We start from the raw sequence: 23,060 nt of genomic DNA, 5'->3' as shown, positions 1-23,060 counted from the left end.
TGATATTGCATTCAAACCATGTTTGTGTGACTATTTTGCCAAGAATTGTTGCAAAAGCTTTGTACTTGAGTACCTGGTTGTTTACATTACGAAGTTGGCAAGGGCATTACAACCAAGAATTTGCATTTCGTGGTGTTATGCTTAATCTAGTAGGGTCCCAATGATTCCCAAAAATCTACCGGCAAAGAAAGGCCTGGAAGTGTTGAAAGTTTATTGTGATCATCAAAGCCAACACATATTGGTTCATCACTTAATGATTCAGACCTCTTATTGGTTCAGCACTTAACCATTCAGATGTTGCCAAACAACCCCTAAGTTTGATATGGGATCAATAAAATATGTATTGGGTTAAAACAATGAAAGATAAATGAGAATGATTTAAAAACTGAGTAAAGTGGATAGTGAAAGTTATGCCAAGGGTGTAATAATTAAACTTACACCTGCTGCTTACAAGAGGTTAATAATTTCCCATAAACCAGCAGTACAGCTACAGCCACGTTTTCATTTCGCAAATTCTTGTAAAATTGTTGCTCCAGGTAATCAGTAATCTGTAAAAGGAGGAAATCATAGAGAAACATCATGTAAATAGAATGAACTTGTGTGTTGCTGCATGAAGGACGGCAGCAGTGTGGCAGAGTCGGAATTCATTTCATCTAAAAACTAACAGAATGGTAACGGCAGTTAGCCTCAAGAGTGGAGGTCAACCTCATGGACGCAATCTGAGGTTTACTAAAAAAATTAGATTCAAACTTAAAGAAATCAAACGCCTCTTAAGAGCATAATAATATTGAAACAATACAAAAGTGTATATATGCAATAAATTTGATGCTGTATATTGATAAAGAAACGATTTGTAGGTCTACTGCAAAATATTAGCGTGTATGAACATGGTAAGAAACAAAAAAAGCCAATGCTACTGCAACAATGGGAGCATATAGATATGATAAGAATCAAGCTTCCCCGTCCCCTACTAAAGTTTGCTTTGATTCATCCGCGTTATAATTCCAAAGCTCTTTCAACTCGCCTCTCACCAATCCCAATATGATACAAGTCCCTACAATAAAGTCAAACGTGTAAAAAAGGAAATTCATTATATTAACACGAACAGTACATTTTAACACGAGCTGTCAAAGTAAATGAAATACCTAGTGTACAAGGAACAAGATAGAGCAGCGCAGGTTGACCATGGCCGTTCATCAAGTACAATGCCAAGTATGTTAACAAGAGGCCTGCAGAAAGGAGAGGGACCGCGTCAAATTCTAATTAATCCTATGCAACTTTGACAATACACAAGTACACACACAAAGGGGTATAAACGGTCAGCTACTCGAGATTGGTTTGCTTCAAGCTCAAACGGGAGCTCATTTGATAAACAAGCTTGAGCCCAAGCATCACATACCGTGATTAACAAGGCTCGCGAGCCTAAACAGGCCTATTATTTATATCAATATATTAAATTTTCATTTTATGTAATAACATAATAGATATTATTATCTAAAATTACGATAAAAATAGCTAAAGTACTATATATTTGGTTATATATAAAAATATGATTACACACATATATGTGTGTGTAACTACTAACTAGTATATAAATAAAACATTTATATATTTAATAAACAATAAAGCTTGGAAACTTATTAAGGAGCCAAGCTCAAGCTTTACATATAGAGCTCGAGCTCTCATAAATTAAACAAGCCAAGCTCGGGCTCACTTGGCTCGGCTGTGTGGAAGTTCATCAAACTGCAAGAATACCCACCGCACGCATAGCCGATTGCCAACCACACAAAATATCCATCCTGCCATGTCCTCTTTTTTGCTTTGTCATACCTAAAATATAAAATAGTTGACGTATTATATAAGAATGACAGAAACTAAATTGTTAAGGTAATAATCTAATTTTCTTATAATAAAGTGCTACACGATGTTTTAAGCATTTAAAAACTGAGCAACTTTCGACCCATCTGACCCTTTAACCCTTTAGCTAAGTAGATACAGATCATATCGATCCATTTGTAAGTAAAGGGTCAATGTGGTCACCACTAGCAAAAGGCAGCAGTGATATGAACACAAATCATGATAAAAGAAGATTGGGCTGTAGAATACACACCTAACAGTAAATGAAAGAAGCAGGCCCGGAAAAAGAATATCACCAAAGCCCAACACACTATATCCGCCCCAAGGATCAAATAGTCGTGGAAACCTTAGAACCATAGGAATTGATTCTCCACTACTGCTGTCACCTTGAGCAACCTACAAAATTAAAAATAAATTAACATTTTTTACCACTATATAACAAGCATGGAATCAAAATGAATAACAAACACATTATTTGGCTAGTTCTCATTTAGGTTAAAAAATAAAAGAGTTATTTATAAAAGTGTGATAATTTCAATTTTCAAGTATCCCGTTGAAAACTCGGTATAATACTGAAATCAAAATATCATATATACCCATTATCAACTTTATGACATGTATACCCTTCCCTTTAAACTTGTTTTAGAATATAAGAGTTTGGAGTGCAAGGAGAAATAAAGGGTATAATGGTCTTCTTAAAAATTGTATTTAATGAGATGGATTAATAATTTAATATGAATTATTAAGCACTTTGAATAATTTTTATACTATTTTTTTTTTTGGTTGGGTAAATATGATAGATATTATGCAAATTTCCAGGGGTGTATTACGTAATTGCCCCTATATGCTTTATCACTTACTGAAATCATGACGCTGTCGTGGAAGAAAACAGGAGATATGAAAACCCAGAATATGTCGTACATAAATGCACAACAAAGAAGCACTGTAGCCACCTGGAATAGCAACACCATGAGAAAACATTTTAAAAATAATAATAATTAAAAATTATATATGTACCTTAATATTGGGTAATTGAGCCAACTGTAACACTGCTATTATCAAACAGATACCCTGTTGAAAGAACACTGATATTCAAGAACCAAAAAACTTAAAACAAAAAAGAAAACAATAGCAGAACATTGTGAAATTAGCTTACAAGAATGTCTTGACCGACCCAAGAATATGACTCCTTCCGAGTCCAAACCCAGAATATTGCAAATGCCATACAAAACAGAAGCACCAATAGAGACATGACAGTTGTCGTCCCAAAAAATGGCACGTTGACTGTCTTTTGACCACACCCTCTACATTTGCTGTGAGGAAAAAAGAACAAACCGATAAAAACAAATATTTGAGAAACATGTTGACCATCATGGACTATTAAGCACCCACAATCGAACTCAGTTCCAGATTACCTTTTTACTAGCGCCACCATACAAGAATGCATCCCCTGATGATAAATAAAATATGACTTAAGTAAACGTTTTTGTAGAATTTGCATTGCATAAGTAAGATGATACCTCAATAGCACCAAGGCAGAAAAATACAATCAGCACCCAGATAAACCAAGATGACATAAAGAAATATAGCAGCACCAAGAAGGTTGATGCTGAAATAACAAATACCACGGCGCTCGTTGTACTCATTTCAATAACTTCATTCTCTTCATCATCCTTGTGATTGGACTGCCCAATTAAGCAATTTCAAGTCAGGCATGGGTGTATATGTAATTATGTATATATGTGTGTGTAAATCGGCGCATTGGTTTCAGTCTTTCAGAACCAATAATACATTGAGAACCGCGAAAACTGCATAATGCATTTGTGCCTATTGCTTTGAAGGTGATGCACAAAGTAACCGTCTTTGTTTCTCTCTCCCACTACTTACGATTATCTTTTATGCACTACGTACATGTGCGTTATGCGGTTCTCAACATCTTATTGATTCTGAAACGAGCATGTTCCTTAAAGAGTACTGCATTTAGAACCTTTGGTGAAAGCTCATCATAATTCCCATTGGTCTCCCCACTTTTGGTGATCTCAGACCAAAGTGAGGCACAGACTACAGTTGCAACTGCCATTAACCATAAAAAGGCCGCTCCAGGGTCAATGATTGGGCTTTCAGGTGCATAAACGACAAGTTCCACTGTATTTACAAATAATAATAATCAATTCCGACAAATATAAAAACAACAAAACAATTTATAGATTATACGTCATGCCACCATGCATAAGTTTATTGCTCCAAGTATGTTAATCATGTGGTTACCTTTGCCTCCTGCCGATAGAGATTTATTCAAAGCATCTCCTCCATGCTTTGAGATCATCACAACAGGAATACTTATGTCCAATGCGGTTTTTTCAGAACAACTCATTTCCACTATATCTGCAAAACCAGAAAAAACAAAAATTAAAAATTATGGAAGAAGTTCAAAAACTAAAATAAAACATGACAGTTCACATTAATGTGGCACCTTCACTATCATTTATGACCACCAAGCCTGCTGCACCTGCCTCCTGTGCCACTTTAGCTTTAACAAGGTAGTCGCAATCGCCACGACGGGCCAAGGCGGTAAAGCCAGATAACTGCTAAATAATTCTAAATTTATTTCGGGAAGTCAAAATAAAATCAAATATCTTATAAGGGATCAGAAGATTAAAACACCTCTGAGGATAGATTGGAACAGCAATTTACGGGATTTGTCAATACAACAGACTGCTTAGCAATCTCATTAGCCGTTTTGGGAATTTTTGCACTAAACGTTGCACTTTGACCCTCTAATGTTTTGCCTTCAACACCATCAACCCAAATTTTAATCAATACCTGATATATTTCCAAATGATAACTATATCAGTATCTATAAAGTCCATGTAAATATGTAATATATATAGAAAAAAATATGGATGCCGACTACGAAGTACAAACATAATTGCATTATGCTAGTCTATCAACCATCCAGTATAGAAGAATCATACATACACATGTGAAGTAAGCATCAAAGGGACCGTCATCCTTAGGGATCTGTTCACGACCCAAAACCGGACTTGCTCTTATGTGATATAATTTCTTTTTTAATATTCGAGTTCTCAGCATAGTACCCACTACTATTGGTAAGATAACATGCTACATTGTAAATCAAAAACTAAAATTCAACTTTATTATTTTCCATTGTTACTATAATGGATTAACATGATGACAATTAAAAGAGAAAATTCATACCGACGTTTTGGCAATAACAAAATCAAAATTGAAATCAAATTCCATCACATCAGGGCAATTCGCATAAAGTGATACATTAACACCACAGATTAATTAACCTAGTTGCAGACTAATTTTAACAACCGATGAAGACATCAAGAAAACCTAAAACTTACCTAAATGTGAAACGAAATTTTACTTATAGAAATGTGTTATTGCACTAGGCTAGTCCATCAACCATCTACTATAACATGTGTGTCCATTTTGAAGCAAGCATCAAAGGGACCATCATCGTTAGAGATCCGTTCACGACCCAAAACCGAACATGTGATATAATTTTCTTTATCCATATTTAAGCTCCCAGCATAGCATTCACTACTATAAGTAAGATAACATGTTACATTGTAAATCAAAAATCAAAAACCAAAATTCAACTTTACTGTTTTCATTGTTCCTTTGCAGCTTCAGTTGACAATTAAACATCAATCTTACTATAAGTAATCAACATAATAATAACAATTAAAAGACGAGCTAAATCATTAATCGTGTGACAAAAACAAAAACAAAATCAAAATCAAAATCATAAACCACTCTTAATTCATTACATCACATCAATTCGCATGAAATGATATATTAACAGCAACAGATTAAACCTAATTGCAGACGAATTTTAAACAACCGATGAGCGCCTCAATAAAACCTAAATAGAAAACGAAATCTTACTGAAACAGATGTGTTATCACAGAAGGTGAGAGATCCATCGGCGGTTGCTGTTGGAGAGAGAAGAGAGAACAGAATGCCGTAAATTACTGTTAATATCGGAATTATACAGTTGCGATTACGCCTCTTCATATCCTTCCGATTGCTCCTTGATCGCCGTTGTTGGTTGTTGTTTTCGGCAATTGAAATTGAAGATCGAATTTGAAGGTTAATTGGTTGATTTAGGGTTTATAGATAGAGTGATGATTGAGAGAAAAAGGAAGTTGATGTTCTTCCCTCTTTTTGGGCATGTTTGGTAAGCTTTTTGAAAAGTGCTTATTGACTTATTGGCTTTTTGAAAAGTCAGTATGGAGTGACTTTTTGAAAAAGTCACTTTTTCCACTCACATACACCCTCATTGCCAAACACCATTTTAGAGCTTATGACTTTTCAAAAAGCCAATAAGTCAATAAGTTGTTACAAAAAGCTTAGCCAAACATGCCCTTTGTTTCCTTTGCAGGAGTTCAACTCCGATTACAGTTGGATATTCACACGTTCACAAGTTACTTGATTTTTTTTCTTTAACTAGAATTGAGATCCGCGGCGGGGATTCTTTAATTATAACTAAGTTGACTTAAACCCGCACGTTATGTTAAACCTGTCAAACGAAAAAAAAAGACGATGTAAAAACGTTCACCCATACACGCACGTTGCGTCGTGTTAACTCGCAAAATTTAGAACGAAACGTAAAAAAAGTTAAACCAAAGACGCACGTTGCGATGTGTTAAGTCACAAAATTTAGAACCAAGCATAAAACGGAAAATTTGCGAAAAATGAAAACTATAAAGGATCAAAGTTGAAAGTAAAAAAAGTTGTGAGGATAGATTGCAAAAGATAAAAAGTTTTGGGTTAAAAGCAAAAAAAAAACAAATAGTTTTGGGTTAAAAGTAATTCATGAAATACTTTTGGGTGAAAAGTAAAAAAAAAAATCAATTTTTTTTTGAAAACCTTTAAAGCCAAGGTTACGACAACCATATGCATAACCATTTTTTCTTTAGAAAACCCCCAAAGCACAACCCGCTTTGCGGCGGGGCGTAAAACGGCTTCAAATAGTATTAATGTCACACAACCGTGATCGACCACCAACACTGACTCGACCTAGGATCTACATGTTGCGACGAACCTGTCAAACATGAAAAAATAGAGGTAAAAACGTTGAACCACATATGCACGTTGCGCCATGTTAACTTTCAAAATTTGAAACAAAGCATAAAAAGTTGAACCACACCCGTACGTTGCGTCCTATGAACTCGAAAAATTTAGAACTATACGTAACGAAACGTAAAAACGTTAAACCAAAGACGAGAAGTATAATTAACAAAAGTTGTGAAGTTAAATTGCAAATAATGAAAAGTTTTGAGTTAAAGTTAAAAAAACAAATTTTATAGGGTTAAAATTGTAAAAGGTAAAAACCTTTGGGTTAAAACTAAAAAATCAAGGTTTTTTTTTTTTTGAAAAATCCCTAAAACACGTGTTACAAGTGTATATGCATGAAAAAGTTACTTATTTATATATGGAATAATTTTTTTTACTTTTTTTATGGATATCTAAAAGTTCCCACATTATAACATTTTAGTCCCATCATTTTTTAATATTTCTAGAAACTGAATATTATCATTATTGTTTTTCTTTTGGGTTATTGGATTTTATCACCATCCACTATCGGCCTTTGGCCGTTGCCACCCCCAACTAACACTTTGACACGCGACACCTCTAACTTGACTTTTAGTTTGTGCTGGCACCACTCAGTTAAATCTTTACTAACTCAGTTAAATTTTTTATCCTATGTGGCCAATTCTTGATCACTTGGCTTGTTTTTATCCTAAGTGGCCATTGTGTATATATTACTTGTATAAAGAAAAAATTATGTCACTGTACTTCTCTTTCTCTCTCTACCATTCATCATCATCATCCTCAACACAACACAACTTCAGCCATTAACAACCAACACTTTCACCGTGAGCCACCAACTTCCACCTCGAACCACAATATCATCACCATACATATTACTTGAAACAACTCAAACTCACCTCCGTGAGCCACCAAACTGCCACCACTACCACCGTTACTCCATCTCCTATCAACCACCACCCATGATGATCCACCACCGTACGATCTATCTTCGCCGCACCAGATCCACCTCCACCACTCCGTCCAACTTCCACGATTAACCACCTTCACCATTTAACACACCAAACACCCATTTTCGAACACCCACATCCGACCGTACCATCATCACCACCATAATCCTTCCGACGAGCCTCGTACAAGCACCACTTGCCACGTTCGTTAACACCCAAAACAACTCCGACCAAAAAAGAGAGGAGAAAGAGTAGAAAGAGATAATGTCAACCATCATCACCACCTTTGCAGTTCGCCGAACCTGCAGAAACTCCAGCAAGCCCTCATTTTGTATGTTCTTTGCAATCTGTATCCAACAAGCCCTCATCTTGTATGCTCTTTGCAATCTGTAAATTCAATCATATGCCTTTTGTTCAATTTTATGCCATGAAAGAAACCTCAACTTGATTTCTATATCATAGTCTGATTCAAACTCAATTTGGGGACAAGGAAATTAGGGCTCATATGGAATCTAATTTGGCTGAGATGTTGACGGGAGAGGTTGAGGTTTTATAAAAAATATTTTGTTTTTTAATCAGAATTAAAAAAATATATAAAAATCTTTGTACTCATCATCATGCCACGTCATACGCCACGTAATCATGTCCAACTCATCAGCTATATGCCACGTAGGATAAGAAACAAACTCAGTTAATAAAGATTTAAGTGAGTGGTACCAGCACAAACTAAAAGTCAAGTTGAGGGTGTCGGGTGTCAAAGTGTTAGTTGGGGGTGACAACGGCCAAATGCCGATAGTTAGGGGTGATAAAATCCAATAACCCTTTTCTTTTTATTTTTGTGAAATTATACACCGTCGAAGCCCGTCGCGGATCACATGTATCGTCCCACACGAGTCGCACCCCTTATAGCCAGCTACTATCTTTCATTTCTAGGCTTCCAGCCAGGGGCAGACCCAAGCCTAGCCCAAGGTGGGGGGACGCACCCCTGGAAAAAAAAATTAGTACTAAGTTCCGTCGAAAATCCCGTCTGCACCCCTTGGAATTTTCCGTTTGTACCCCTCGGAATTTTTCGTCCGCACCCCTTAGGTAAAAAGTGTTATCAATTTATATTTTAAAAGTTTTTTTAGTAAACTCTTATTTTTTTAAAATACTACCTAAATTATATAACTTTTAATACCTAACTAACTAAACCCAAATATCCAATACCTTTAACTAGCCCACTACTAATTCTTAGCTCAATAAACAAACCCAACAATATTTCAAATTATAATAAAATAAACAAGCCCAAAACCCTTACATATATCATATATGAACTTGAGGTGAGGGTTTCATCGTTTCGACTACATTTGGATTCGGGAAGGATTTGAGATGCTAGAAACCGTCCAACCCAACAACAAGATTCGATCCAAAGTTTTGTTACATCAAACTTAATTTGTCGATACTCTCGGGAATGTCTAGCCGTCGGTTCACGATTCCGGTGAACATTCAAAGAAGATTAACAAAGGTATTCATAACAAACTTGCCGAAGTGTAGTGGGAATGATTTATCGGATTTCATTCGTACCTATGGCGATATTTATGATCTTTACATTGCTCGAAAACGGGATAGGTCAGGCAATCGATTTGGCTTTATTTCTTTTCTATATGTTAAAGACAGAGGGATCTGATACGCAGGATTTGTCACACTCGTATCGGAGATTGCTGGTTGAAGGCGAATGCGGCCAGATTCACTCTTGAAGACGGAGAGATCTGGTCGGAAACTGAGAAGATGCCAAAGAAGAATGCGGACCAGAAACATGCTGAAAGAAAAGATGGAATGCATCGTGAAGGAAAGCTACAATGTTTTTCAATGGGACTCGTTCGTTTAAAGACACTCTTACGGGGAGACAAGGGTCGTTCACAGAAACTAAGACGGTGTTTATCGATAATCAGGTGAACGAGTTCCATTGTTTGCATGGGAAGGCTTTGATTGCTCGCATGTTGGACTTAGATGCTTTAAAAAGTATCCACATTATTTTGAATGAAATTTGTCCAGGTTTGGGAAGGGTCCAATATCTTAGAGGTTTAGCTGTACTAATATCCTTTGAAGATAAAGAAACGGCAACCACAGTTCTTGAAGAGGCTAGAGAGGTCCTTGAAGATTTTCTTCGGTTGATTATTGGGAAGGTCAGTCCTTTGGTTATGATCGTTTGGCATGGCTTAAGATAATGGGGATTCCTCTTCAGTTGATTAACAATGAAGTAATAGACGTTGTGGGAGGCGTTTTCGGTAAGATCGTTCGCCGAGCAAAACAGTCCGATGATGATGGCGATCTTTCTTTTGAATACATTGGGGTCGTGGTCGGTGAGGGTAAACGGATTTGTGAAGAAGTGACGCTGGTATGGAGAGAAAGGAAATTTAAAGTTTGGGTTTCGGGGGAGTCCGATGAATGGGTACCGGAATTTTATCAAGTTAGCATCCCGTCTGAGTCTATGACTGAGCCGACGCCAGATCCTATGCCTGAGCACACCAACGAATGCGAGATGGAAGATGCTGATTTGAACAAGGCTGGTGAAGATGAAGCTCCATTGGAGTTTGTGAACGGAAACGGATCGTCGGAAGTTGGCATTGGAGCCGAGAACACTTTTTTGGAAACTGATAATTTCAATAATGGCATTCATGAGCCTCCATTAATTGTGGAGAATGATTTGGAAAGTAACGAAGTCAACGAAAATTTTATTCCTTGCAATATTTTTGATTTTGACAAGGTTCTAGAAGAGGAGGGTGAAAATAGGGAGAATAATTACAATTTTAATAAAAGAAAAAAGAAACATTTTGCTGGGAGTCTGGGCCGGCCCAACCCTGCATATTCTTCAAGCCTAGAAAAGTCTAAGGTAGGGAAGAAGCCCAAGTGTGATGATGATTTATTTGGGCTTAATATTTTGTTGGGTTTAGAGAACAAGTCAACTCAAATGAGGATGAGAATTCTTTAGACCACTCCCATTGGTGACCTCAAATGAGTTGGGTTGCCACTTGGTCAATTTGTATTGGTTTCATTTTAAAAAATAAAAAAAAGAAAAAAATCTGGGCAACCTGGTTGGTACAGCGACGAAGTCACAACCCATCCAATTTCAATTTTTGTCACTTTTTCATGCCATTTGTCTCACTATGATTGGTACACCAAATTAATATTATTTTTCAATTTTTATTTTAATAAGTTCTTCCCCTATCAAATAAATTACTTAAATAACTTTTCTAATTTAAACTTAAAAATAAAACTAAATATACTGTATTTCTTAGTTTTTTTTGTGAGCATACCGGTATAAATTTTATTAAAAACAGAGTTCGTTCAAAAATGAAACTAAATATACTGATTTTTTTGAAAAAAAATGTTTTTTTATATAAATTCAACACTATCTTATTTGCCATGTGTCCACATTCTATTGGTTTGTTAGATTTTTTTATAAATTTTGTTATCTAAAATCTAACATTATCTAATTTAAAAATGGATGAAACTTGTTATAAATATGACACATAACTGGCTTATATTCATATCTAATCCTACTTTTTATTTCTAACATGGGTTCTTCATTTCCAAATTTTTATGTGAATCTTGGAGATTCTGGAGATTACCCGAATAGTCAATACAATGAAAACACTATGTTTCTTTCAAACCCGAGTCATGTTCATGTCACTAAAAATTTTCAACCGCACCAAACACTGAGAAACATACACGAAGTACTAAATGGGATGTTACTAAAGATGTTGCTTTAATGTCATCATGGTGTCTTGCTAGTGAAAATAAAATTCGTGGCAAGAACCAGAGATCTATGGCATTGTGGGCAGAAGTAAAGAAGTTGTATGACGAAGCTCAGGCAGAAAATCTAGAAAAGCTTGGTGTAAGGAATGTAGAACAAATGAAAGGTCGTTATAAACGGCTTAACGAAAGTGTCCAAAAGTGGGTTGGTGCATATCGGGAAGCATATCGTCGCGTAAAAAGCGGAATGAGCCAGAGAGATATTGAAGGTGAAGCTCATAAAATTTATGAGCATGAAGCTAAAAGCAAGTTCACTGATTCTGTGGTTTTTAATGAAGTTATGTGTAAACACCCGAAGTGGGAGCTACAAATACATCGCGACACAACACGTTCTCGACCAGAATGTGAAATGGAGGAAGTAGAAAGTGGAGGCAGTACGAAAAGATCAAGAACTACTAAAGAAGGGAACTATTCCAAGCCAGAAACACCAAATAGTGGTGGTTCCACAATTCAACGTCCAACAGGTAGAGATGCAGCTAAAAAAAGGGTAAAGGTAAGGTTTCTGATGGAGTTGCTGAACAACTTTATGCATTGACGCTTTGTAGAGACACTGAGAATGAACTTTTTAAAAGAAAACTCGACCTGGAGCAAGAAAAACTACGTCAAAAGGATGAAAGAGACACGAAGAAAATGCAACTTCTGCATCTTAACACTCTTTTAGCAAAGGACCATTTGGCGCCTCAAGATGAAGACATGAAAAACTTTCTGATGTTGAAGTTTTATGGAAAATGAATCTAGTTTCGTATTTCATATGTGTGTAAGATTATCTATTATGTTTTAATGCATTTGTAAGATATTTGATTATCAAGTTATGTATTTCATGTATGTGTAAGATATAACAATCTAATATTATCTGCTTATTGTAACATATCTTCGATTTTCCACTTGTTAATTTTTCACTGGTTGTTTGGATCTTATTTAGATAAGATAATTTACGTTATCCGGTCAATTTAACATTATCTTCGATTTTCCACTTGTCAACTTTTCATTGGTTCGTTGGATCTTATTTAGATAAGATGATTTAACTCTATCCGGTCAAATTAACATTATCTTTGGTTCTCCACTTGTCAAATATTCATTGGTTCCTTGGATCTTATGTAGATAAGATAATTTGACTCTATCTTATCATAACATTCATTGTTTCCTGTATAAATAGACTATTATGTTGACATATTTTCTCATCCAACCCAAACTTATCAATTCCATCTATTTTAAATGTCATATAATGAAAGCTTATTAGAGAGTTCGAGTTCCGATTCATCGGACTCGAATGATTTTGATGCATGGCACGAACGAGTTATTCAATCAAATCGTCAACTTGAGGACATCATGATTGAATTACTCATAAGTGTGCCTAATATGGTCATACACGATCATCCTCGTGCAAGAAGGAGGTACTGCAATCAGGAACGTGAGCATGGTGAGGCACGTTTGATGCAAGACTACTTTGTTGATAACCCAACGTATGATCAAGCAACCTTTCGGCGTAGATTTCGAATGCAAAAACCATTATTCCTACGTATAGTGGCTGCCATTACGGCCAACGACATATATTTTCAACAAAGACGTGATGCCACAGGTAGACAAGGTCTGTCACCATTGTAGAAGTGTACTGGAGCTATGCGGGTGTTAGCGTATGGACATCAGCAGATGCACATGATAAATATTTGAGAATGAGTGAAACTGTAACAAGGGCCTCTCTTATAAAGTTCGTAGAAGGTGTTTTTTCATGCTTCGGTCAAGAGTACCTTAGAAGGCCAAATAATGGTGATTTAGCAAGACTACTCCATGTTGGGGCAGACCGTGGATTCCCAGGAATGGTATGCAGTATTGACTGTATGCACTGGGAATGGAAAAATTGTCCCACTGCTTGGGCCGGGCAATATGCAGGTAGAAGCGGTAAACCAACAATTATTTTAGAAGCCGTTGCATCATATGACTTATGGATATGGCATGCATTCTTCGGAACACCAGGTACGTGCAATGACATTAATGTCCTTCAGCGATCTCCTGTTTTTGATGATGTATTGTCAGGTCAAGCCCCACATGTGAGTTACGTTGTGAATGATCGGTAATATAATAGGACATATTATCTCACTGATGGTATATATCCTTCATGGGCTGCCTTTGTGAAGTCCATAACTTCTCCACAGCTTCAGAAACATAAATTATTTGCTCAACATCAAGAGGCCATTAGAAAAGTGTTGGTGCATATTCTGTGACAACAGCTTAGATTTGGTCTTTGGATATCTTGTAATTAGTTAAACGATAAACAGTTAGCGGGTTTAGCTTTGTAATAGTGAAATAATAGAGTTTGGGCTAAACTAAACCCACATTGAGTCTAGAGGGGACGAATTGGGCCTTGCCCATGTAGAAACCCTAGTCCAACTTGTAAACCTTGTGTTATATAAACAAGGTTAGGCTTTAGGGTTTAAGTTAATCAGCCAAAACAGTTTGTGTGAGAATTTCGTGAGAGCTATTAGGGCTTGGACAAATTTGAAGGTTGTTAGGGTTTTGATTGATTGTAATTCGTGAGATTGATAATCAATAGAAAACCCGGTTTGAAAGTGATTTCTGTTCCTACACGTTTTCTGCTTTATTCTGATCAAGAAGATTCCGCACTCTTGATTAGATTGACAATTCTGTGAAAGATCCATACATCAAGGGGACGTACAATTGGTATCAGAGCGATGGCTCTTGAAGGCTCGGTTCAGAATTGTGGCTGCAGAAACAGGAAGAAATTTTCGAAAATTTTGAAACCTGAAATTAGGGTTTCGAAATTTTTCTTGGTTTGATATAATTTTTCGAATTTTGTTGGCTGTTTTGATCTTCTGGTTTGTTTGTTTGGTGTTTTGCAGGTTTTCTGGAAAGATTTTGTTGATTCTGGAAAAGTTGTTGGCTGAAAGACTTGAAAATTCGAAGACTGTTCTTCGTGTTCATCATATTGTTTTCGAAAATTTTCTGATATTTTGCCTTGTGATTCTGCAGGAAGGTGTTAGGAGAATCTGGGAAAATTGTTCAAAATTTTGATCAGATTAAGTTTCCAATTATACTGGTTCAGCGAATTTAAGAAGTCAGCGAATTTGCCTGACCTGCGAAATTAGCTGTACTAGCATACTTACCGGCGAAGTAAATCCAAATGCGACTTTGGTAACCGTATAATTTTCCACAGCGAAATTATCACGGTTTCAGCGAAATTAAGCAGCGAATTTGACCAGCGAAAATAACCTGCGAAATTAACCTGAGCTGTCTAGCGAAATTAAGTTACATTGACCAGCGAACTTAAACCAGCGAAACTAATAGCATAACCAGCGAAATTAACAGCATAACCAGCGAAATTAACAACATATTTAAGGGGTGGAATTTTTGTTGGCAAGCGTCGATAAAATTTGACTGTTTTGCAAATAGAAATTGATCCGTAGCTCGTTTGACAGAACCGTCTGCACCGTTGTAATCCTTGCATTTTTAGGACAAAAAAAAGACTCTGGAAAATCCCGAATTCGGTTTTTGACATTATATATCATTGGATTCGTCTTTTCGAGACGATTCTAAGGGTGTAATTTGGTAACCACTGTTTTCGGAGATATTCTGTACGGTTTTATCAGTCTGTTGCGTTTAAAATGTCCAACATGACAAATTTGAACGCACCTAAGATGATGAAGGTGGAGAATTATCTTACATGGAAGGACAACTTCCAATCCTTCAATGAATCTCAAGATGCACACATGTAGATCTCTATTGTAGATGGGTACACAAACCCAACTCACGATTATGAGGGCAGACCACGTAGAACAGACTATGTGAACATGAAAGAGGATGATAAAAAGATGTACGAGGCTGAAAAGAGAGCCTTGGCTGCAATAAAGACATCCTTACCTAATAGCATCAAGCATATCTTTAAAAAGTACACAAATTCAAAGGATATGTGGGATGCATTAGAAAAGAGGTATCAAGGAAATGAAGATGTCAAAAGGAATAAAGCTGCGAGCTCTACAGCACGAGAAGGTTCAAATGATTGTAGTGTTCATTTAGAAGATAATGAGAGTGCAACTCAGGCATTCATGGCAGAGAAGTGCAAGTTGATGAGGCTGAAACTACTGTGAGTGATGCTGAATCTGAAGTGAAAAATGCTGAAGCAAAAGTGGATGCTGAAGTAGAGAAAGAAAGTGAAACTGAACAGATTATTGCTGAACAAACTACAGAAGTTCATGAGGAAGAGGTACAATCTAATTCTGTGTGTTTAAGATGTCGTGAATTACAGGGTGAAGTTGACAGGTTGAGAACAGAAAACCAAAGTCTGGTAAGTGAGATGTTGAACATAAAAGAGTCAATTTTTTTTGCTAAAAGAAACGAATCTATATACTTGAAGAAGATAAGAGGTTATGAAAGTGAAATTGAAGCTTTAACCTGCACACTAAACGAAAAACTTCAAGTCATAGACTTAGCTCATGACATGATGGCTGAGAAAACAAAAGAGGTTTCTGAAAAATGCAAAGAGTTGTCAGATGCACAACTCAAAATTGTTGAACTTGAAAAGAAATTAGGTCAATTCAGGGATTCTACTTTTGTTATGAAACACATAATGGGTGGGTTAAAGAAGAGTAATGACAAAACTAGTTTGGGATTTCAGGGCTTTAATGAAGTCCCACCTCCTCTTAGTCATGACTATTCTTTCCTGCCAGATGAAGATGAGCTAGCAGACTTTATGGCAACCGCACCAAGTAGTTTCGCATCAAGTCAAAGTGAGGGGTCTGAGAGTGATGATGCTAAGAAGAACAATAACAGGGAACATTTGAAAAAGAAAAATTCACCTCCTAAGAGCAAAAATCAAACTTTTGTTAAAAAGATTAATTTTGTTCAAGGTAGTGATATGAAAAATGAAACCACTGTTATTGAAAAAGAATCAAATGTGGAGTTTGCTAAAAATAAAAACAAAGAAATTTCTGAATCCAAGCAAACTGAACCAAATTCTTCCAATGCATCATCATTATCTGATAAGGGATCTACCTCAGAGACTCCAGCTAAGAAGTCTTTGAAAAGGAGATCGTGCTTCAGGTGTCACATCAAAGGACATGTAGCTAGCTGCTGTCCTAACAAAAAGAGTGAAGCACAAATTAGTGAAAACAGAGAGGGAAATCACCAGAGAAGAAAGGTGATAGTGAGGAGAAAGGCTCAAATTCTCCAAAGCAATATGCTCCTAAGCAACCAGAGAATGTTGCTGTTGGTGTAGATAGGGCTGAAAAAGGAACTCCACAAGTTCCTCGTTTTCAAAGAAATCAACCAAGATTTCAGCCTAAATCTCCACCAGGCAGAAATGAGAGACCTAGAAGCAATTCACCTAGAATGAACAATTATTATTCAAATAATTTCAGAAGTCAAGGTAAGTATCAAAATCGATACCAGAATAATGGTCGTCGAACTTCTTATAACATTGGCTTTAGAAATTATAACAAGCAAGCTTCTTGGAATCAAAATTCAAGATATCAAAATCAAAATTTTCAAAGGTCAAACAGTCCAAACACATATAGGAAGCCTCAGGACCGGAGACCTTATGGAAATCAAAATCAAATTCCATCAACAGGTCTGAGATCCAAGACTCCAGTTAGGAGTAATGGATATTGGATGGATGTTCCAATAGTTGGTGAATTTGGACGACCAAAGACCATTAAGGCTTAGGTCCCCCAATCTAACTAATTTCTTAAGTTAGTGTGTGCAGGAGCTGCTAAGGAGGATTATCAACTTATGTTGATAGTGGCTGCTCTAGGCACATGGCAGGGGATGTGAGATTGTTGATATATATATTAAATGATTTAAATTGAAGTTCAAAGTGCTGAGTCGACACACAAGATAACCTGGCAGATCTTTATACTAAAGCATTTGACAGGGCTCGCTTTGAACACTTAGTCGAACTCAACGGGATGAGGAATCCTGAATAACTGGTTTTTCATAAGAATTTTTGTAAATAGTTTACTGCTTTTCTTAAAAATAAAAAATACAAAAAAAAAATTGAAAAATCAAAAACATAAAAAAATAGAAAATCAAAAATGAGTAATCACTGTGTGAAAAAGAAGAAATGATAGTACATCAGCAAGTTAGGCTATCACACTGAAATTGAACATAAATTGCTTAATGTGTGATAGCAGTTTCATCATATGATGTACCAGTAGGCAAAAGCATGAAATAATCAACTTACCAATGTGATATAAACTTAAATAAACTGAATATGAGTGGGGAACACATCAGTGGTGTATGGTTTAATGACCTTAAATCTTGCGTTGAAAGATTGCCAAAATCTGAGGTTTTGGGTCTTTATACTGTGATTTCATCTGGGGATATCAGGGTTGTCCTTCTGCTGCATCCAGATACATGCTGGCCTAGGCACAACCAGGATATCTTAAAAGAGCAAAAAATGCCAAATCCCATAAATGAAGAAGCTCTCATAGAGAGTCATTCAAAAAGTGCAAAATACATAAATCGTACCAAAAAATGGTATTTGTCTTAGCCCTCGATAAGATATTTTGGTCTCTTTGCTGTACGGAAGTACTGACCTGTTCACCAATTATCTATCGTTGAAATACAAAACGGATGAATTCAGTATACTCACCCAACTACGATGAATTTTTGTGCATAACTTGATCGCGGGGGTATATCCTGAAGTGAGACACACTAGTATATCAGTAATAAAATTACCTTAACGTATCATACGGTAATGGTACTTGAAATGTTCATGCATTTTGTTTAAGTGGACAAACATACTGGTAATCGTCTTGGACTGCTTTTCACTAAAAAATTAAATAAAGAATTATCTAATTATGTGAAACAGTTTGATTGTGCTGATATGATCTTCTTACCAGTGATTCTCACAAAAATAGAGTGGTTATTGCTTTTGTATTTACTTGCTTTCAGAAAATATAAAAATCCAAAAATAGTGTCTTTTTCTATTTAAAATTCTTAACGTACGGAAAACTGTTATTCTTGGAGGAATTGTTACTGATAGGGGGAGACGGTGTTAGAAAGTGAGTTCAAAAATCTTAAATCAGACAGGTTCTTGTGTGTTGGACAAAAGGTTTTACGTGTTGGTGATAAGTTGAATATGCTTAATCTGTAATACAGTTTAACTATCTCTTGAAAAATAATAATTTATTTAACTTTGTTGAAAAATTCTTATGGTTTCTCGAGATGTTTGTTTTATAGTATACAGATTGAAGCAGTATGTTACTGAGATGTTGCTGAGAAGTTGCTGTGAAGATGAGAGTTTGATTGGATGCATGGTAGAACCTCCTTTCTATATTGCAGACAAAGTGAAGAGTTTGAAGATTGCTTTGCAAATGCTAAACTGGAGTTTACTCAAGTGCTAACGTGTTGAATATTTGGTGATTGGATGCATCAGCTTAGGGGGAGTCTGTTGCTGACAGAAGCTATTGAAGCTGAAGCTATCCAAAGACCAAAGACAGTGCAAGACTACATGAAGATTGCAAGAAGACTGAAGACAAAGTTTTTATGAAGCTATTGTCAAGGGGGAGTTTGTTGGTGCATATTCTGTGACAACAGCTTAGATTTGGTCTTTGGATATCTTGTAATTAGTTAAACGATAAACAGTTAGCGGGTTTAGCTTTGTAATTGTGAAATAATAGAGTTTGGGCTAAACTAAACCCACATTGAGTCTAGGGGGGACGAATTGGGCCTTGCCCATGTAGAAACCCTAGTCCAACTTGTAAACCTTGTGTTATATAAACAAGGTTAGGCTTTAGGGTTTAAGTTAATCAGCCAAAACAGTTTGTGTGAGAATTTCGTGAGAGCTATTAGGGCTTGGATGAATTTGAAGGTTGTTAGGGTTTTGACTGATTGTAATTCGTGAGATTGATAATCAATAGAAAACCCAGTTTGAAAGTGATTTCTGTTCCTACACGTTTTCTGCTTTATTCTGATCAAGAGGATTCCGCACTCTTGATTAGATTGACAATTCTGTGAAAGATCCATACATCAAGGGGACCTACAAAAAGATGTTGAACGGGCATTTGGAGTTCTACAAGCTCGGTTCGCATTTCATCGACACCCATGTCTTGTGTGGGACAAGGATATGACGGGTAAAATTATGATTGCATGTATAATCATTCATAATATGATCGTTGAGGATGAGCGAGACACGTACCTTCACTATTATGATCCATCTGAATTTCTAAATGACACACCTACAAACCGGCAACAAACAAGCTCTACTGAAGGGATGAGCAATCTTTTCAATACTCAACTGAACGAATTGCAGATCTATCAAGTTATATGACCAATAGGACACAACTTCACAATACAGAAGCTCATAATGCTTTAAAAAATGATCTGATTGAGCATATATGGCAACAATTTTCCGTTGATGAATAATTATGTAGTTCGTATCGTCTGTAATTGTATTATTAGATTCCATGTTCCGATTGTAACTTTATTTATCTATTTAGTTAAGTATTTTGATGCATATAATTTTTTAATCATTTTTTATATTTAAAATAATATAGTTTTAAAAAAATAAACATTTTTATTCCTTATAATAAATTTTATATAATAATTTAAAATCTAAATCATAATATATTTAGTAAAAAATAGTTTAGGTTGGGTTGTTAATGGGTGTGAAATATTGAGATAGGTTGGGTTGTTTAGGTGGAAGAGAGAGAAATTAGTTTTTTATTAAAAGTTAGGTTGAGTTGGGTTGGGTTGTGAGTATGGATAGTCTTATAGCAAGCTCCAATTGATAACATAGCATGCGTAGAAGGTTCCAGTGAGTAGGAGGCTGAGGAGCTCGCATCGGTTCCAGCGTCCAGATCAAATTGCTCGCGTAAAGAAGTGAATTTAACTTCGGAGGTCCTTGAAACGATGGATCAAATTGCTCTTTGAGCAGTCTTCTTCCTAGATTTCGAGGACGGAATCTCCTAAAGGATGGGAGACTGTAACGCCTGCGTCCCTAGACTTTTAGCTTTTGACACTTTTAGCCCCTAGACTATGTGATATTTGTTACTTTTGATACTTGATGAATCTTATGCTATGATACTTGATTCTTAATACTAGATTCTTGATGCTTGAATCTTGATTCTTGATATTTAACACTATGATTCTTGATACTTGATACTTGGAAGCTATGATTTTTGATACTTGATACTTGGAAGCTATGATTCTTGATACTTGATACTTGGAAACTATGATTCTTGATACTTGGAATCTAGATTCTTGACTCTTAATACTTTGGTGCTTGATTCTTGAGGCTCGTGAAACTTGAGACTTGGTTAAATGAGGGACTGGAGTCTTGTCACCGGCGGAAACTATGAAACTTGGAAACTTTTGTGTTATAATCTAGTTATGTGATATTATTACCCAAATAATATGCAACGCAACGCTTAATCTAACTCGCAAAACGAATCAAAGACGGTTAAACGGAAAGGATGGGATTGACCGAATGGCAATCCGATCGGATGACCAACTAATCGGATGGCCATTCGATCGAAGTGCCATCTGATCCGTACACACCGCCTCATACTCTCTCTCTGACACTATAAATAGGCATGTCACATCATTCTCACTGATGTGACAGCCTCACTTGATCCAGACGCACGCACTCCCCTTTTTCTTCCATTTCTTGGCGATTTCGGTACATTTTACACTTGATTCTTGTACATCTTTGATCTATACGTTATCCTCTACATGATTCTTCTTTGAAATTTCACTTTTCACCGTGGAATCTCTTAGATTTAAGCTCTTGAGGGTGACATCATCATGGTGGTTTGTACAAACTATGGTGTGATGTCATTCCTGCTAAGATCTAGCTCAGATCTAAGAAATTTCATGTGTTTTACACTGAATCTTAACTAAATATAGACTTTTTAACTAAAACTTATTTTTATCTTCATCTTTTCTTAACTTTTCACTTAAAACGGTGGAATCTGGATCTGAACGGACTGAAGACTTGATGATTAGTCTTGAGTCAGCTTGGAAAATGGATTGTTGCCGGAGAAGATGATAGGAGTACGGATTCCGACATAAGCGCTCTCATGGACAGACACTTGAACGGACTGGGGTGATTCCCATTCGATCAGAATAGCTGTACATTGACGTGTTTACCCTTGTCTCAAGACATACCGTGCCATCGCCGTCAAACTAGAAACTTAGAAGCTTTACAAGGTTGTGAATGGGACAAGGACAACTTAATCGAATGGCAATCCGATCGGATAGCCATCCGATCGAACTGCCATCCGATCAGGTGACACTTGCCTCTTAACCTTAAACACTTTGAACCTCTGAATCCTTGATCGTCGAACGGCAATCCGACCGGACTGCCGTTCGATCGAACTGCCATCCGATCGAGGTGACAATGTGCCTGGAATCTTTCAACACTTAGAAACTTTTTCAGAAACTTGAAACTTTGGAAACTTCTGTTATCGAATGGCAATCCGATCGAACGCCGTCCGATCGGATAACCTTCCGATCGAAGTGACCTAACTTGAAACACTTGGTAACAATTTGGAATCTAGACACTTGGATCGAATGACCATTCGATCGAATGGCCATCCGAACGAATGACCATCCGATCGGATGGCAATCCGTCCCTCACTCACAACAGTCACCTCAATCGAATGGCAATCCGATCGGATAGCCATCCGATCGAACAACCATCTGATCCAGTGACTGATCCGACACTTTGTGCAATCTCGTATTTCTGTCCGACACTTATATGTTGTAATCTAATCAGGCTAAATCTAAAGAGATCCCTTTAATCCAATAACAGTTGATCTATTAAACAATCACTGTGAGTATACTCGATCCCTTTTTGTTTTAAACTTTGGGATGCAACATGTATTCTATAAACTATGAAACTTTATCCTTTGAATCTAAACTCTATCCTATGTGTATGTGAAACTTGTGATTCTTGATTCTTGATTCTTGACTCTTTATGCTATGTGAACATTTAATCCAGAGTGTGTAGTTCCGCCTTAACAATAGTAACGCTATAGAAGATGCACCTCCCCATTATTCTCGTGGGTATTGTTAGGAGGATTCTAGTTTTCCTTGATTCTTGGGAAAACAACAAAGCATCAAGACACTTGGGCTATCACTTGGACTGCGAACAGTAGCATGGCTGAAACTATTTTGTTATCATTTACATGATGGATATGAGTTGTTTTTAATCTAATATTCTATATACTCAAACTTGTATACTCGCCGGTACATTTTGTACTGACTCTATTTTAATACATGTTGCAAGCTGATAGATGCTGGAACTATGGAAAACAAGCTAGGGTTGATGCTTAGAAACTCGCCTAGTTTAAGGGTATGTTTGGCAAAAGTAGCTGGTGGCTGGTGGCTGTTAGCTATTGGCTGGAAGCTGGT

The 23,060-nt window shown here is 36.5% G+C and overlaps 2 protein-coding genes and 1 pseudogene across 2 annotated transcripts; 2 read left to right on the top strand and 1 right to left on the bottom strand.

The window, feature by feature from the left end:
* Positions 1 to 750: 750 nt before the first annotated feature.
* Positions 751 to 6,085, bottom strand: LOC110940204 (signal peptide peptidase-like 3). The gene is made up of 14 exons (XM_022181757.2): positions 5,779 to 6,085; positions 4,522 to 4,680; positions 4,331 to 4,442; positions 4,126 to 4,242; positions 3,845 to 4,002; positions 3,378 to 3,542; positions 3,273 to 3,307; positions 3,014 to 3,170; positions 2,875 to 2,928; positions 2,718 to 2,810; positions 2,111 to 2,253; positions 1,760 to 1,830; positions 1,146 to 1,229; positions 751 to 1,054 (listed from the first exon to the last, which is right to left on the bottom strand). Exons 1-14 carry the CDS (start codon positions 5,905 to 5,907, stop codon positions 951 to 953), a joined length of 1,581 nt encoding a protein of 526 aa, XP_022037449.1. The 5' UTR covers positions 5,908 to 6,085; the 3' UTR covers positions 751 to 950.
* A 5,561-nt stretch (positions 6,086 to 11,646) lies between these two features.
* On the top strand, positions 11,647 to 12,422 carry LOC110942833 (glutathione S-transferase T3-like). The gene is made up of 2 exons (XM_022184595.1): positions 11,647 to 12,188; positions 12,236 to 12,422. Exons 1-2 carry the CDS (start codon positions 11,647 to 11,649, stop codon positions 12,420 to 12,422), a joined length of 729 nt encoding a protein of 242 aa, XP_022040287.1.
* A 459-nt stretch (positions 12,423 to 12,881) lies between these two features.
* On the top strand, positions 12,882 to 13,954 carry LOC110938654 (annotated as a pseudogene).
* Positions 13,955 to 23,060: the final 9,106 nt, after the last annotated feature.

Source organism: Helianthus annuus, chromosome 14, assembly GCF_002127325.2.
Source record: "Helianthus annuus cultivar XRQ/B chromosome 14, HanXRQr2.0-SUNRISE, whole genome shotgun sequence".
Lineage (NCBI taxonomy): Eukaryota > Viridiplantae > Streptophyta > Magnoliopsida > Asterales > Asteraceae > Helianthus > Helianthus annuus.
This window is presented reverse-complemented; position numbering and strand designations above follow the sequence as displayed.